General features: G+C 43.9%; 2 protein-coding genes across 2 annotated transcripts; both read right to left on the bottom strand.

Moving 5' to 3' along the window:
• Positions 1-1,185: 1,185 nt before the first annotated feature.
• On the bottom strand, positions 1,186-5,104 carry LOC143729556 (toll-like receptor 5). The gene is made up of 2 exons (XM_077220863.1): positions 4,970-5,104; positions 1,186-4,541 (listed from the first exon to the last, which is right to left on the bottom strand). The coding sequence occupies exon 2, from the start codon at positions 4,529-4,531 to the stop codon at positions 1,901-1,903; it is 2,631 nt and encodes an 876-aa protein (XP_077076978.1). The 5' UTR covers positions 4,532-4,541; positions 4,970-5,104; the 3' UTR covers positions 1,186-1,900.
• Positions 5,105-6,194: 1,090 nt separating this feature from the next.
• thbd (thrombomodulin) lies at positions 6,195-7,923 on the bottom strand. Its single transcript, XM_077220864.1, has one exon. It carries the CDS (start codon positions 7,794-7,796, stop codon positions 6,309-6,311), a length of 1,488 nt encoding a protein of 495 aa, XP_077076979.1. The 5' UTR covers positions 7,797-7,923; the 3' UTR covers positions 6,195-6,308.
• Positions 7,924-14,345: the final 6,422 nt, after the last annotated feature.

Here is a 14,345-nt window from a genome sequence, read left to right as displayed (position 1 = left end):
GGATACTGACAGTGACTAGATTAAACATAGTGTAGTTCATCATATAAATTAGTTAATTTAAATGCACGTTTTTAATCTAAGAATGAAATCGATTTATCATTAGGCTATGCTTTAAAAAAAACTGCCGCTCGAAAGAACAAAAAAGCGCGGGCGCGCTTTCAAAAAGTAACGGTCATTCTGGAGAACAACATACACATTATTCTGGACGATTTCTTTCATGACTAAATCGCTTATGTGTGGTTTATCAGATTTTAAAAACCCTGGTACATCACATTGTATAAGGTTGTTTTGTTTATTGGTAGACTGAATCTGCCCCTTGTAAACAAAGCAGTTCAAAAGGTAAGAATAGTATGTGGTTAATGTACTTCTGTGTTTGCATATTGTAATTCGAATAATGAGGGGTCATTTATATGTAACAGAAATTAAATTGTGTACATTAGTCATTAAATTACTGTTATGTAAAATGTTGCATCCAATTTAACTAAAGTTTTTTTATAAATTGTTTTATAAACGATTTTCACAGAAATCTGTTTTATTCAAAGGAAAACACATGAATGAATGAAAAAAAACAAGAATTAGTTTTAAGATATTAATTGGCTTCTAGGTAATGGTTTTTCATGTTTAGTTATCAAAAACAGAAGAATTATCATTCAACACCATGGTGTAAGATTAGAGTTACACAAAAGGTAACTCTCAAAGCCAAAACAAAGAAAGCAAAAGGGTTTTTGATTGCACAATGGACCTGACTTCTCAATGGGGATATTTTTAAAAGCAAGTTCCTGCTTGTGCCTAAAGAAGCACCTGTTGTTAAACGAGGCTTTCAGTCTTGATGTCAGAATTGTGTGAAAATAAAATATGAATACAATATAAAGACTTTACAGTTAGTCGATGACAATTACATTTTATTTATTTATTTTTTCTTTCTTGTTATGGGAACAGGAAATGAAATTGAAGGCTATTCTTTGGTCAGCTATGTTTACACAAGTTCCCACTGAGAGATTGCTTTCTGTATAAAGCAGAATGCAGAATGTTAATATTAGTTTTGCAATGTTGTTTTCTTTTTCAATGTGCCTTATTACATTGAAGCGATCATGACAGGAAATTTGGCCAGATGGCATTGTGAGGTCAACTAAGGATATGATATAATCTACATTTTTCAATAAAGACCACAATTGTCAGCCATGGTGAGATTTCAAATCAATATTTAATTAATCAGACATGTGACCCGGGGCAGGTTGTTGCCTGGGGCCTTGTTGCTACTATTTCCTGTTCAAAGTACACAGGCCATGACAAAATGTGTCAACACTGAGGTTTCTTTACAAATTACATTAACAATGTACAAACTGTGATTACCCAAAAACATAAGGCCAGATTGTGTCATCGTGTTTTTTCATTAGTGGCTTCCTAGTTTTGCCATTTTGCCTGTATATAGGAAATAAGGTCAAAGAAATTACACTGAGTGTATTTTTATTCAGTTACTATTTTTAGGTTGTACATTCATTTACAGATTAAGCAGGCTTTTGCATAATTCCTTAATTTCTAGAATTTGCAAGCTGCGTTGAGAAGTGGTTGAAGATATTAGGTTCGTAAGTTTAGCTGAGTATTCTGAGGTCTTTATCCACTTCTGCACACATTTAGCTATTATTAGCATTTCAGACATTTAATGAAAATATCAGCAGGTTCACAGACAATATTTTATATCAGCTATTTTGTGAGAATAGAAATAGAATGTTATGAATGAAATATTCTTTCATTATAAATCACTCATCACACACACACACACACACACATTTGTATACACATAGAAAACATAAATCTGCATTATGCATTCTAAATAATTGGAAACCTTAGGTGATTAGGTAAGGTTTTACAAAATGCATAATCAACAAATTTACCATAATTATACTGCTGTGTTTGCATTCAATACTTCAGGCTTTGTTTGGTTGGTCGGTTGATTTGTTTGATTAACCTTGGTATCTTTTCTTATTTCATGCATTAGTTGGTCATAAAACCACTCCAAGTCTTGGCTGTCATCGGGCCACAGAAGGTATCTTCTGTTCTCAATGTAGGATCTCACTTGTTTGAACTTCAGTAACCTGTACTGTGGTATGTTCCCTAAAACCAGCACCACCAGAATGTCCTTTAGCTCCACTTCCATCCATCTTTGTGCCAGGGTGAAGGTTTCTAGGCACCAGCCATCCTTCAGGAAACGGTCAGACACCACACAAAGGGTTTTTCGACTATTCTGGATTGCATTTCGCATGTTGGTAAGATGGTCCTCCCCGGGTATGAAGTCTCGCTCCTCGAAGCAGCAGCGGAGTGTGTTCTGCTCTGAGAACTGAGAGTCAAGCCTGTTCAGCAGCGCTCTTTCTACCCACTTCATATCACTAGAACTAAAACAAAGATACACATCGTACAAGAAGCGATCAGGATCAGGTTCCTCTCGCTTTCCATCCACAAGTTTGCCAGTGAGCTTTTTGTAAAGCTTGAAGATGTAGCCACGCCGACGGACATAAATGATGGCGCTAGCAGTGAGTAATATGATAAGTGTGAAACAGAAAATGAAAAGCACAAGCCTAAGTTTTTCAGTTCTCATCTCATCCTCTTCATCCTCACATTGTATGTTGGATCTCACAACCGGAACCATGTACTGATCCTCAGGACTTGCACATGTCACATCCTCTATGGGGTGAAAAATGGTTACGTTGGTTTGATTGAGCCATGTTTGGAAATCCCTTAGATTGCAATCGCAATGGAAATCGTTTTTCTTTAGGCTGAGGTAGTGGAGGCTGCTAAAGAGATTTGGATCTACTGAATAAATAGAATTATATTCAAGATTAAGTATTTGAAGACTTTCAGGGAATATACCGTTTGGAAGGTACTTCAAAGAGTTGAAGGACAAATCCAAAAAAAACAAAGTAGTAAGATCTTTGAAAATGTCTTTGGGAAGTGACTGTAGTCCATTGGCAGTCAGAGAAAGCTGTTCTAACTGGTGAAGATTGTTAAACAAGTTTAAACATTTTCCTTCTGACCAGATCAGCTGCATCGTTGAAAGTCCAAGATGAAGTAGTTCTAGTTTGTCTGAAGCCACTATTTGTCTTTGATTATAACAACTCGAAAACATGTTACCTTGAAGAAAGATTTGTTCTATTTGAGGAAATTCCCGTAGTAGTGTGTACACATCTGACAAGTCCTTTAATCTGTTAAATTCCAGGTCAAGGGTTGTGAGGTTTTTAGCAATGTTGGGTAAACCAGACAAAGATGAAATTCTGTTCTCACCCAAATAGAGTATCTTCAGGTTTAGCAGGGTTGCAAATTCATTAACTGATTCAAGAGCATTTCCTGTTAGATGTAAGATGAGTAAACTTGGGAGACCCTGAAATGATTTATCTCCAAGAACTCTTATATGGTTATAAGACAAATCAAGCACCTTAAGTTTCTCTAGATTCTCAAATGTATTGGAATCAATACTACCCAAAAAGTTTTTGGACAGGTTTAGCTTTAGTAAATTTGTCATACCCAAAAATGCATCAGTTTCAATAATGTTGATCTCATTTTGAGCCAATGTAATTTGTTCTAGATCTGGAAAATGAGTAAATACTGAATTTGACAAAGTGAAGATTTTTGATTCGGACAAATCGAAAATTTTAATACCACTTGCCTCAAGTCCCTTGAATGTGAATTTATCTGGATCTTTTAAATTGTTATGACTAAAAGAACTGCCCATGCTGTAACTGTTACTGAGAATGAGACTTTGGATTTTGGTACCAGTGATTGCATCAAAAAAACGCTTTGCCATGTTAACAGAAAAGCTGTTTCCGGACAGGTCTAATTCAGTTATGGACATGTTCTTAAATGGCTTTCCACACTTGTCCCATCCTAACCAGTACTCGTTCATGTCTTGCAGTGTCACGGAGGACAGTTTCAGAAGCGTGAAATGTTTACCCTGAAAGCCGAGGAGCTCTTCTTCACAGATGCTCTTCACTTTGTTGCGAGAGAGATCGAGCCAATGGAATCTCCTCATGTTTAGAAAGAATGATGCCGGCTGTATTCTTTGAATGTTGTTCTCACGCAAGTCAAGCATCTCGAGAGACACCAGAGGTTTGATGAAATCACCAGACAAAATAGCATCATTTAAACTGCACTGAGTCAGAGTGAGAATCTCAAGGTTGGATAATCCGTTAAACGCTCCTGTCTCTATTTTCAGGAAGTGGTTGTAATCAAGTTTAAGTAATCTTAGATTGGAGAGTCTTCTAAACGTGTTGTTTCTGATCACAAGTCCTGGTGTTTGTTGCTCCAGTTTAAGAACTTGTAGGCCTTCAAGACGAGAAAAGGATGTTTCGTTGAGTTCAGCAATGCTGTTAAAACTCAGATCCACAACGTTTACATATGTGGGCAGCTCTGGCACCTGATGAAGACCTTTAAATGCGCAGGAGGCAGCATAACCATTAACTGAACACACAGAGATGCATTTCACAACTTCAGTGTTAATGCACAATCGAAAGAGGATCAGTATGAATGTATATCCCATTCTGAGAGCACTGTGGGAAAGAAAACAAGCATGAGAGGCTGTGCTATTAAAGTTAATATTTATGAAGAAAAGGTGTATCTTACTCATTGTTTGATTAAGGTAACCAGGGGCGTAATTTGTGGGGGGGATGGGGGGGATATAACCCCCCCAATATTTAAATCTATGCATTACAACCCCCCCATTATTTATACCATGATCACAATATCAGGAGGCATACCCAAACTTCAACCCCCCCAATGTTCAAACCAAATCTACGCCCTTGAAGGTAACCTTTACCTTAAGCAAACAATGAGTAAGATAAACTTGTTCTTTTAAAAAAAAGTTATTTTAAAAAAAGCATAGGCTATACAACTTAAAAATATTCTGATACATGGAGAATTCTGAAAATGTTACTACAAAGTTGATGCCTAATAACAGAGCAATAATTTAGCGTCTTACCAGGTTCAGTCCTTAATTCATACCGCGTTTTCCTAAGTCTTGTTGTGGCATTAAATACTGAGAACGTTTCAATAACGCAATATTATCAGTCAGATAAAGAACTACCCGTCTTCCTCTCGCGTGAGTTCCGGCTATAGTGAATTTTTCCTCGGTTCCTTCTCCCTTCATTTATTCGTGTTTCTCAACATTTCTGAAATAGGAAATAACTTTCTGACGCAGTGATTCATGTTCCGGTGAGGAGTTCATCACGTTTGAGTACTGTAACTCTGGAAAAACTACCATTGTTTCAGCTTCATTCATAAATTCGGAAGTTTTCAACGGTAACATATTTTAACATCAACACATTACGTTATTTCGGATTTTAGTTAGACCAGTTACAGAATCGCAGTTCATTTATTTACAAAAACATACAGCGTAGATACAATTCTACAACACAGTAATGATCAAGGATTAGCTAACAGAAATGACTGAACATTAACTCTTGCCACTCAGTGAAAAAACACTAGTCTTTACATAATCAATGTACGAGGCTATGAAGTAACTTGTTCCTTACTGCCCGCTAGAGAGCGGTATTAACCAACATCAACCAGCAGAATCCGCGGTAGGAGGGCAATTACACTGGAAATAAAATAAAAATAGAACGTTTAGAAATAGTTCATTAATGCTGCACTGCGCATGTCTTTTCCAATCTATCAGCATGGACAAATATGTTGACGAAGCAAGAGAGAACGAAACAAGGTTCTGTAAATAAAATTTACTACACGTTATATTAAAACATAGTATTTATTCTCTTCAAACACAACCATTTAGTAATACTGACATTATGTGCAAAGTTTTTCTGACACTATAATAGGGTAGGCCTAACATGAGGGAAGATGCCCCCCAACAATGTGCATTTATGTTTAAATTGTAACATATTTAGATAAAAGTTTAGCATAATGGTATCAGCCAATGTGCTATTATAGGAAATAAATAAAACATTTGCTAATTTAGTTTATTTAGTTAGGTCTAATTTAATCTTTTTACTTACTCCACAAATCTTAAAACATAAATGTGTCCGCAAATCATTAACAAACAGACACACAAAAAACATTGACTTTCAACATAATAACCTACAGTGTCACAGATCGCTATTTTCCAGTGATATAAATTAGATCAATTGACATCAACTCTTTCGACTGACAAAAATCTCACAAATGTTGATATTCACATTACAAAATTTGGTGGGTGGGGGAGGCTTACCCCGAATTACCCTATAATAGTTTACATCTAAAATTAAATATATTTACTATAATAGGCTAGACTACTATTTACATTTCAGTTCGCGTGAGGTCCGACTTTAAGTGTCTCGTTTTAAATACCTATTTGGGAATGACAGTTCCGTGCTGTTTTTGTCAATGATCACCTGTTGAAAGTCGTAGATTTCATCTTGGCCTTTGTGCACATCATAATTGTGCATTTGACAAAAACGTCTCAAAGTGCAGTGAGCGATTCCGACCAGAAAGACAATACAAGCCACAATGCAAACCATTATTGCCAAAAGACTGCCCGATGAGATTGACTTCGGCTTGTCGGTTGGGGGTCTAATCGTAGATATAGAAACATCAAAAGGTGTTGAGCTGCCTGAACCATCAAAGTCTTCTGTCACACATTCGCCGTTATCCAAAAGCAGGTATGATTCATTGCAGGAACATACAAAACCTCCAGGTGTATTTTCACAATAATGGTCACAGTTATCATTTAAGCATTCATCAATGTCAACGCATTTTTTTTGATCATCTTCAAGTAGAAAACCATCGGGGCAGAAGCACTGGCGGTTGTTGTTGGGGTCACATTCAGCAGGGCACTCGTAATCTGCACAATACATCATACATGTGTGCATGTCCTTTGTCGACTGTTTGTATCCTTCATAGCATGAACATTGATAACTACCTGCAGTGTTGGTGCATGCGTGCTCGCATGGTGCAGACTCGCATTCGTTTTCATCAACGCAAATGCCACTTTCTTTGCGAAAACCGGGCTTGCAATCTTCGGAAGACATTGCATGTGCACCTTGAAACACCGGCTCGCATTCCCCGTCCGCACAAGCGTCCTGTTTGCTGCATGTGACTCGGTTACTGTCGAGTTTAAATCCAGGCTGACATGTGCATGTGTTGTTAGGAATGCTCCCAACGCACGCATAATCACATCCACCATCAAAAAACTCACAACTCCAAGGTGCTTGAAGCCACTCGCCTTCGAAACAAACGTGTTTCGTTCTCAGCGGCTGTAATGTCACTATTGTGCCTGGAGGAATTTCTTGGAGTTCGTTTGCATTAAATCCAAAACGAGTTTCATATACGACTGCTGAACCGTTGCTCAGTGGCTGACAATAATCGAGGTCTTCATATTCGCACAAATAACCATCGATTATGTCATCGCAAGGTCTTTCGGCCCATTTCGGAACTTTTTGTGACACTGAGGCACATCGTGGAGAACAAACCGCTCGGTCGCTTTCCCAGTTAGTGTAGTGGCTTGCGTTGTCTCCAGTGACCCATTTGTATCCCTTTAACCCATCGTTTGCGTGCGAACACTGATATCTCAGCCCAAGCCAAAAGTTTCCAGAAGTGCCATTCAACAATTTAGCAAGAATATTGGCCGATTGTCGGTTGCGTACGGTCATCAAATGTCCTCCTCTCTCCTGGCAGACTCGCTGCGCCGAATCAAAACTCAAACTGATGGTTTGGATGGCGAAGCATTTTCCTTCCACACAATGACCGTCACTGATTTTTCCCCCGTTAACTTTCAAAACAACGAGCGCCAGCGCCATTCCCATGATCTCTCTCATCTCTGCAAAACCGTTATGTACCGATATTCACCAAGTTATAAATGGAGAAGTGTCCGTTAGAGTCCGAGGTACGCCGTGCCGCATTTATAATGACATCCATGTCTCCAAAATTTAAAGGAAGTTCGTGTTATCTGGCAGAGATCCCGGAGGGCCACTAACTCACACTCTCTCTCTCTCTCTCTCCCTCCCTCTCAGTCTGCGCGCACGATACACGATACCCATCCTGAGGATTTAATTCCCAAATTAGTTACCGAGAATAGATGTCGCCTTTTCGCCTAACTATGTTTTGGTCAAGCTATAGCCCACTCTTCCCGAGAAAGATAGATAAGCCCCTTTCACATAAAAATTCCGGAAAATACAAGGGAAAAAGTGACCCGGGATTTGATCCGGGTTCGTTTGATTTTGGTACATTCACACTGCCAATGATTTTCCTGAATCAGAGAGTGCGTTCACACACAACCCGTAAAAATCCCGTAAAGACACGTGACATCGATGTGACATGTAATGTCTCAGCAGCGTCTATCGTTTGCTTATGAGCTGCGATTTCTCTCTGGAGAAACCTCGCTTGTGCTTGTGTTTTTAATTCCAGTGGTACTGGTGGATTTCAGCGGGAAATTCGAGCATGTCTTTGCATTATTACGTCAAACACATAAATCTGTACACAAAAAAGGTGTCTAGGCTAGTAGGCTTTATTGCTTTTGAGGATGTTGGAGGTGGAGATTTATAGCGTTTTCTCACAGCACTTGATATCATTAAATTTATCAATTTGATGGCGGATCCAGAAAAGTTCAAACGACAATCACCAACTGGAGATTCTCCCGCTGTAAAACCCAAAAGACTTCGGACTTCGTAGTGGCTACAGAAAAAACAGACTGCACCAGGCCCATGCAAAAACAGGGATTAATATCGGAAGGGCATTATATGTCATGCAATGCTGATGTTGTTAACATTAACAATCTGAGAACAAAGTATACACGTACAACCCACGTAAAGTTCATAATTCCGAGAATAACTGCAATTGCAGATTTCGGACAGAGAGGGCGACAAAGAGTAAAACGTATCGGTTACCTAACGTAACCTCGGTTCTCTCTAGAAGAGGGAACGAGTATTGCGTAAGTTAGCTTACGCTACGGGAAATATTCATCTTCTCGAGATATTGAAGCCAAAAAAATTATCCTTAATTTTTGTATCCATTGTCAACTCAGTGCAGCAGCTAGCAGACCTAGAGCAGGCTGTCTAGCGTGCTCATAGGCTGCCCTGCGGGAACTGCAGCAGCTTACCACTGAGCCAGACGTGACGTCACGTCCAATGAAGGGCGCTCGCGCTTTCACAGTGTCAAAGCCCGCCAGAATGGGCGTGGCTTAGCGTATATAAGCAGGGCTCGTAGGCTGTATTCTCTGGTTCTCATCGACTGAAGCGAAAAACGCTCGTGCCGCAAGCACGGCAGGTTACGCAATACTCGTTCCCCCTTCTAGAGAGAACCGAGGTTACGTTAGGTAACCGATACGTTCTCTTACGAGAGGTTCTCTCGTATTGCGTAAGTTAGCTTACACTACGGGAACCCTTTGTCAACGCCGTGCGCGCCAAGCATCCACAATGAGTCCCAGGGCTTTCCGGGGAACTCAAATAAGTGGGAAATAAGGTGGCCAGCAACGCAGGAATACAGAGCGGCGTCGCCGGTCTGTATAAGCATATAGCACATACCCAATAGTGCAGCTCAACCAGAAGAGCTAGTATACGTGAGAGTAGCCTGCGCACGAACATCTGTCGACAGAACGTACATCTCACTTAAACTGACAGAAGTTTTGACTGTAGAGCGGGAACTTCTAGGTTATAAAACCTGACAAAGGTGGACGGGGAGGCCCAGCCCGCCGCCACACATATGTCGTGAATAGAAATTCCGCTGGACCATGCCCACGAAGAGGCCATGCCTCTGGTGGAATGAGCCCTGATGCCCAGGGGGCATTGCAGACCTGTCGACGCGTAAGTGGCTGCTATAGCGTCCACAATCCATCTGGATAGGCTTTGTTTCGAGGCGGCGAGACCATTGGTGCGCCCACCAACGAAACGAAAAGCTGCTCCGAGCGCCTGAAAGGGGCGGAGCGCGCAGTGTAAATCCTCAGTGCCCTGAATGGGCAGAGGAGATTAACGTCACTCTCATTATCGGATGAAGGCAGAGCCGATAGATAAATGACCTGCGCTCTGAATGGAGTGCCAATCACTTTAGGAACATAATCATGTCTAGGTTTGAGGATGACTTTTGAGTCATTTGGCCCGAACTCGAGACACGCGGCGCTGACAGACAGCGCGTGGATGGGGACCTCCCCTTATCCAACAGCTCTTGTAGGAAACTGGGCAGCCGCGAGACCCCACACGTCCGTGGGTCCAGGTTTTTGCCAATGCACCATTTGGAGAATACTGACCATTTAGACGCGTGAAGCTTTCTAGTAGAGGGAGCTCTAGACTGCGTGATCGTGTTCATCACTCCTTCTGGCAGGGCAACGGGTACCCGTTGATTACCCATGCGTGCAGAGACCAGCGCTCTGGATGGGGATGCCAGATCGAGCCGCGAGCTTGTGAGAGGAGATCCGTTCTCACCGGAATCGGCCACGGGGCTGTCAGTGACAGCCGCGTCAGCTGCGGGGAACCAAATCTGATTCTCTCAACGTAGGGGTATGAGGAGCACCGAGTGGCGCGTTTCCCTGATCCTCTTAATTACCTGCGGTAGCAGAGAGACCGGACCGAAGGCATACAGAGGGCGGCTGGGCCAGACTTGGGCCAGCGCGTCCTCATTCTTCGAAAAGAACATTGGGCAGTGAGCGTTGTCTTTTGACGAAAATAGGTCGACTTCCGCTTTGCCGAACAGGCGCCATAATTTCTGGACCGTTTGTGGGTGCAGGCACCATTCCCCTGGGGGAACGTTGTCCCTGGATAGTTTGTCTGGGCCGTCATTCAGGTGGGCTGGCACATGTGCAGCTCTCAGCGAGCGCAGGTGATGCTGAGACCACGTGAGGAAGCGCTCTGTCAGATCGCAGAGGTTCCTGGATCTGACGCCGCCCTGACGGTTCACGTAGGAAACCACTGACATGTTGTCTGATCAGACTAGAACATGGTGGTCCTGTATGAGCGGGAGGAAGCGCTTCAGCGCGTTCTCGACCGCTAACATTTCCAGACAGTTTATGTGAAGGAGCTTCTCCTGGTCTGACCACAGGTCAAAGGCCAGTCTGCCCTCGAAGAGCGCACCCCAACCTGACTTGGACGCATCTGTCGAGATGAGCTTTCAGTACAAGACCGCTCCCATCATCACACCCCGCTGATACCAGCCGGCTGTTAACCAGGGCTGCAGAGCCGTAATACAGGTCTGAGTCACTCTGATTCGTTCACAGCCAGCAGCCCAAGCTCGGCGAGACGCACGAGCATTGAGCCAGCGCTGAAGCGGGCGCATGCGCAGTAAGCCCAGCTGAAGCACTGCTGCAGCTGAGGCCATACAGCCCAGCATCCTCTGGAATTACTTCAGAGGAATGATGCTGCCCTTCTGGAAAGACGCGGCTAGGTGTCGAACACAGCGCGCGCGCTGTGTCGATAAACGAGCCGTCATGGCCACAGTTCTATTCCTAGAAAGGAAATTGACTGACTGGGCAGTAATGAGCTCTTGGTCCAGTTGACTGTGAGACACAAGATCTCCATGTGACTGAGGAGCACAGTTCTGTGAGATGATTTCTCAAGGGGGCGAGAGCTGCGTCCATGCACTTCGCAAATGTACTGGGTGCCAGGGACAGGCCGAACAGCAGGACGAAGTATTGATAAACCTGACCATCGAAGGAAAATCTCAAGAATGGCCTGTGACGGGGTATTATCTGAATCTGGAAATAGGCATCTTTCAGATCGAGAGAAATAAACCAGTCCCTCGGGCGAACGTGCGCAAGGATTTTTCTGGTTGTAAACACTTTGAACGGTCTTTTCATAAGCACCTTGTTCAAACATCTCAGATCTAAGATGGGTCTGAGGGCTCCGTCCTTCTTGCGTACGAGAAAATAAAGTCTATAGAAGCCTGACTCGCTCAGAGAAGGCGTTACCAATTCTATGGCCCCTTTGCACAGCAGCTTCGCTATGTCTGCGCGAAGTAGATGTGTTACTTCTGCATTCACAGTTGTCACGGTCCGTGCTTGAAAGCACGGAGGACGGCGAGCGAACTGTAGCGAATTGCTGTGCCTTATTGTGCTCAGCACCCATTCTGAAACCCCTGGAATGGCTTCCCATGCTTTTATATATGTAGCTAGGGGGCGAATGGTCTCCAGGTTCTGATCGGCCTGCTCTGCGGGGTCGAGAACTGAACCGGATGTGTGGGCGCGCGCGCCCTCTGTGCTTGCAAGCGGCAGCTCGCTGACAACCGTGACAGGCCGATATATAAGAGGCGTCCTGATTTCCGTGAATGGGAAGCGCCCTTTATCACTTTGTGATGCGCGAGCGGAGCCTTGGGCAGAATGTTTATTAGTAAGCGTGAGCGCTTTTGTGCAGGCACAAGACTTACACATAACTTTGATGTCCCGATCGCTTTGGATGGGGAGCGTTTTATGATAGCCCTGAGACGCGCACAGGAGCAGGAGCCTTGGGCAGAATGTTTATTAGTAAGCGTGAACGCTTGTGAGCGGGCACGAAACTTACATACATATTTGACGTCCCGATTGCTTGGATGGGGATCGTTTTATGATAACTCTGTGACGCGCGCTGCGCTTTGAGCAGAGTGTTCATAGGTAAGCGTGAGCAGGCACGAGACTTACAGTTATATGTGACGCCGTGATGGGCGGCGTTTTGTGACAACTCTGGAATGCGCGGGCAGCGCATGGGCAGAGATGTGTGTTTGTAAGCGTGAACGCTCGTGGGCGAGCACAGGACTTACGTTTATATTCAGACTGATATGAGTTTTAATGGCCGTGTGAAAGAGCGGGCAGAAAGTAGGCGTGGGCACGGACTCGTGGACACATTTCCTACGTTTAACACTAACACTTTACCGCTTTATGGGAGTGGGCTCTTTGAGTGACACGGGAAGAGTTGTGCTTGTTTGTAGGGGTGAACACTGAGTTGTGGGCACCTTTTCTACACTAAAAACACCATCGGCGAGAGCCGGATCTGAATACGGCAGCTCGCTGAGGAGAGCCGCAAAATTTGTATCTGCTGCGGGAGCCGGGATCAAACACAGGTCTCTGGCGCGAAAGCTCGGGGTTTCGCCACTGAGCCACAGGGGGGAATAACATCAGCTTCAGTTAGCGCGAGCATATAAAGAGAGCGTCATCACAGTTTATGTGTGTCGGCGTTTGTTTGCAGGCGTGCGTGTTATATAACAGGCTCATGCTGCAATATTGACATTACCAGTCGCTCAAATTAAGAGGAGCTGAGAAATGTTTGATAAATGGGGGATAGTCTGGCCTCGGCGGGACTAAAACACACTCTTTCCTCATTTCGCCGGTGGCGCATGCGCGCGGGAGGGCATGTTCGCTTTCTGTACGTAAGAAAGCTGGCCGCGATCTCAGAACTGCATAAAAAAAAATTCCGCTGCGAGAGCCGGAAATGAACATGGGGCTCTGGCGTGAAAGCTGTGGGTTTAGCCGCTGAGCCACAGGGGGAAACCACATCAGTTTCAGTTAGCACGAGCAGATAAAGAGAGCGTCATCAGAGTTCCTGTTTGTCGGCGTTTGTTTGCAGGCGTGCGTGTTATATAACAGGCTAATGCTGCAATATTGACATTACCAGCCGCTCGAATTAAGAGGAGCTGAACACTTCGAGCCGAGCCTGCAGGGTCGACATCAGAAGTGCGTCGCTGAGCTCACAAACCCCCGAGAGGGCAGAGCTGCGTGTTCCTGGCCCAGGCAGAGAGCGCAGATCACATGCCGGTCTCCGTCGCTGAGCGGGGCTCTGCACGAGCCGCAGGAAGTGCGAGGCATCTTGAAAAAGACGCTCGCTGCTCTTTTAGACAGTAAGTTTAGCAAGAAAGGATTCGTCGCCGGATAGCGTAGCTCGCACGGATGGCTTTAGGTGGCGAAGACGGCCGGCTTCTTCAGGCGCTGTCCTAACCTGGCTTGTTGCTTACTCGACGCGGCGGCTTCTCTCTAGATCCAGCGATGCGGAGAGCTTCGCTGAAGAGATGAAAAATCAGAGAATACAGCCTACGAGCCCTGCTTATATACGCTAAGCCACGCCCATTCTGGCGGGCTTTGACACAGTGAAGGTGCGAGCGCCCTTCATTGGACGTGACGTCACGTCGGGCTAAGTGGTAGGCTCCTGCAGTTCCCGCAGGGCAGCCTATGAGAACGCTAGACAGCCTGCTCTAGGTCTGCTAGCTGCTGCACTGCATTGACAATGGATACAAAAATTAAGGATCATTTTTTGGCTTCAATATCTCGAAAAGATGAATATTTCCCGTAGCGTAAGCTAACTTACGCAATACGAGAGAACCTCTCGTAAGAGAACTACGGACTGCAGCTTTAACTTTAATTAACTACCTCAGTTAACATGAATGAACAATACTTCTTCAGCATTTATTCATCTTAG

The sequence above is a fragment of the Siphateles boraxobius genome, unplaced genomic scaffold (genome assembly GCF_051911475.1).
Source record: "Siphateles boraxobius isolate OS27281-9 unplaced genomic scaffold, OSU_SipBor_1 8, whole genome shotgun sequence".
NCBI classification, from domain to species: Eukaryota; Metazoa; Chordata; class Actinopteri; order Cypriniformes; family Leuciscidae; genus Siphateles; species Siphateles boraxobius.
Note: the sequence above shows the minus strand (reverse complement) of the source record. Positions and strands in the feature narration are given on the sequence as shown.

Coding starts and splice junctions, on each gene's coding strand:
- LOC143729556 (XM_077220863.1), bottom strand. CDS start 4,531: ATGGGATATACATTCATACTGATCCTCTTTCGATTGTGCATTAACACT.
- thbd (XM_077220864.1), bottom strand. CDS start 7,796: ATGAGAGAGATCATGGGAATGGCGCTGGCGCTCGTTGTTTTGAAAGTT.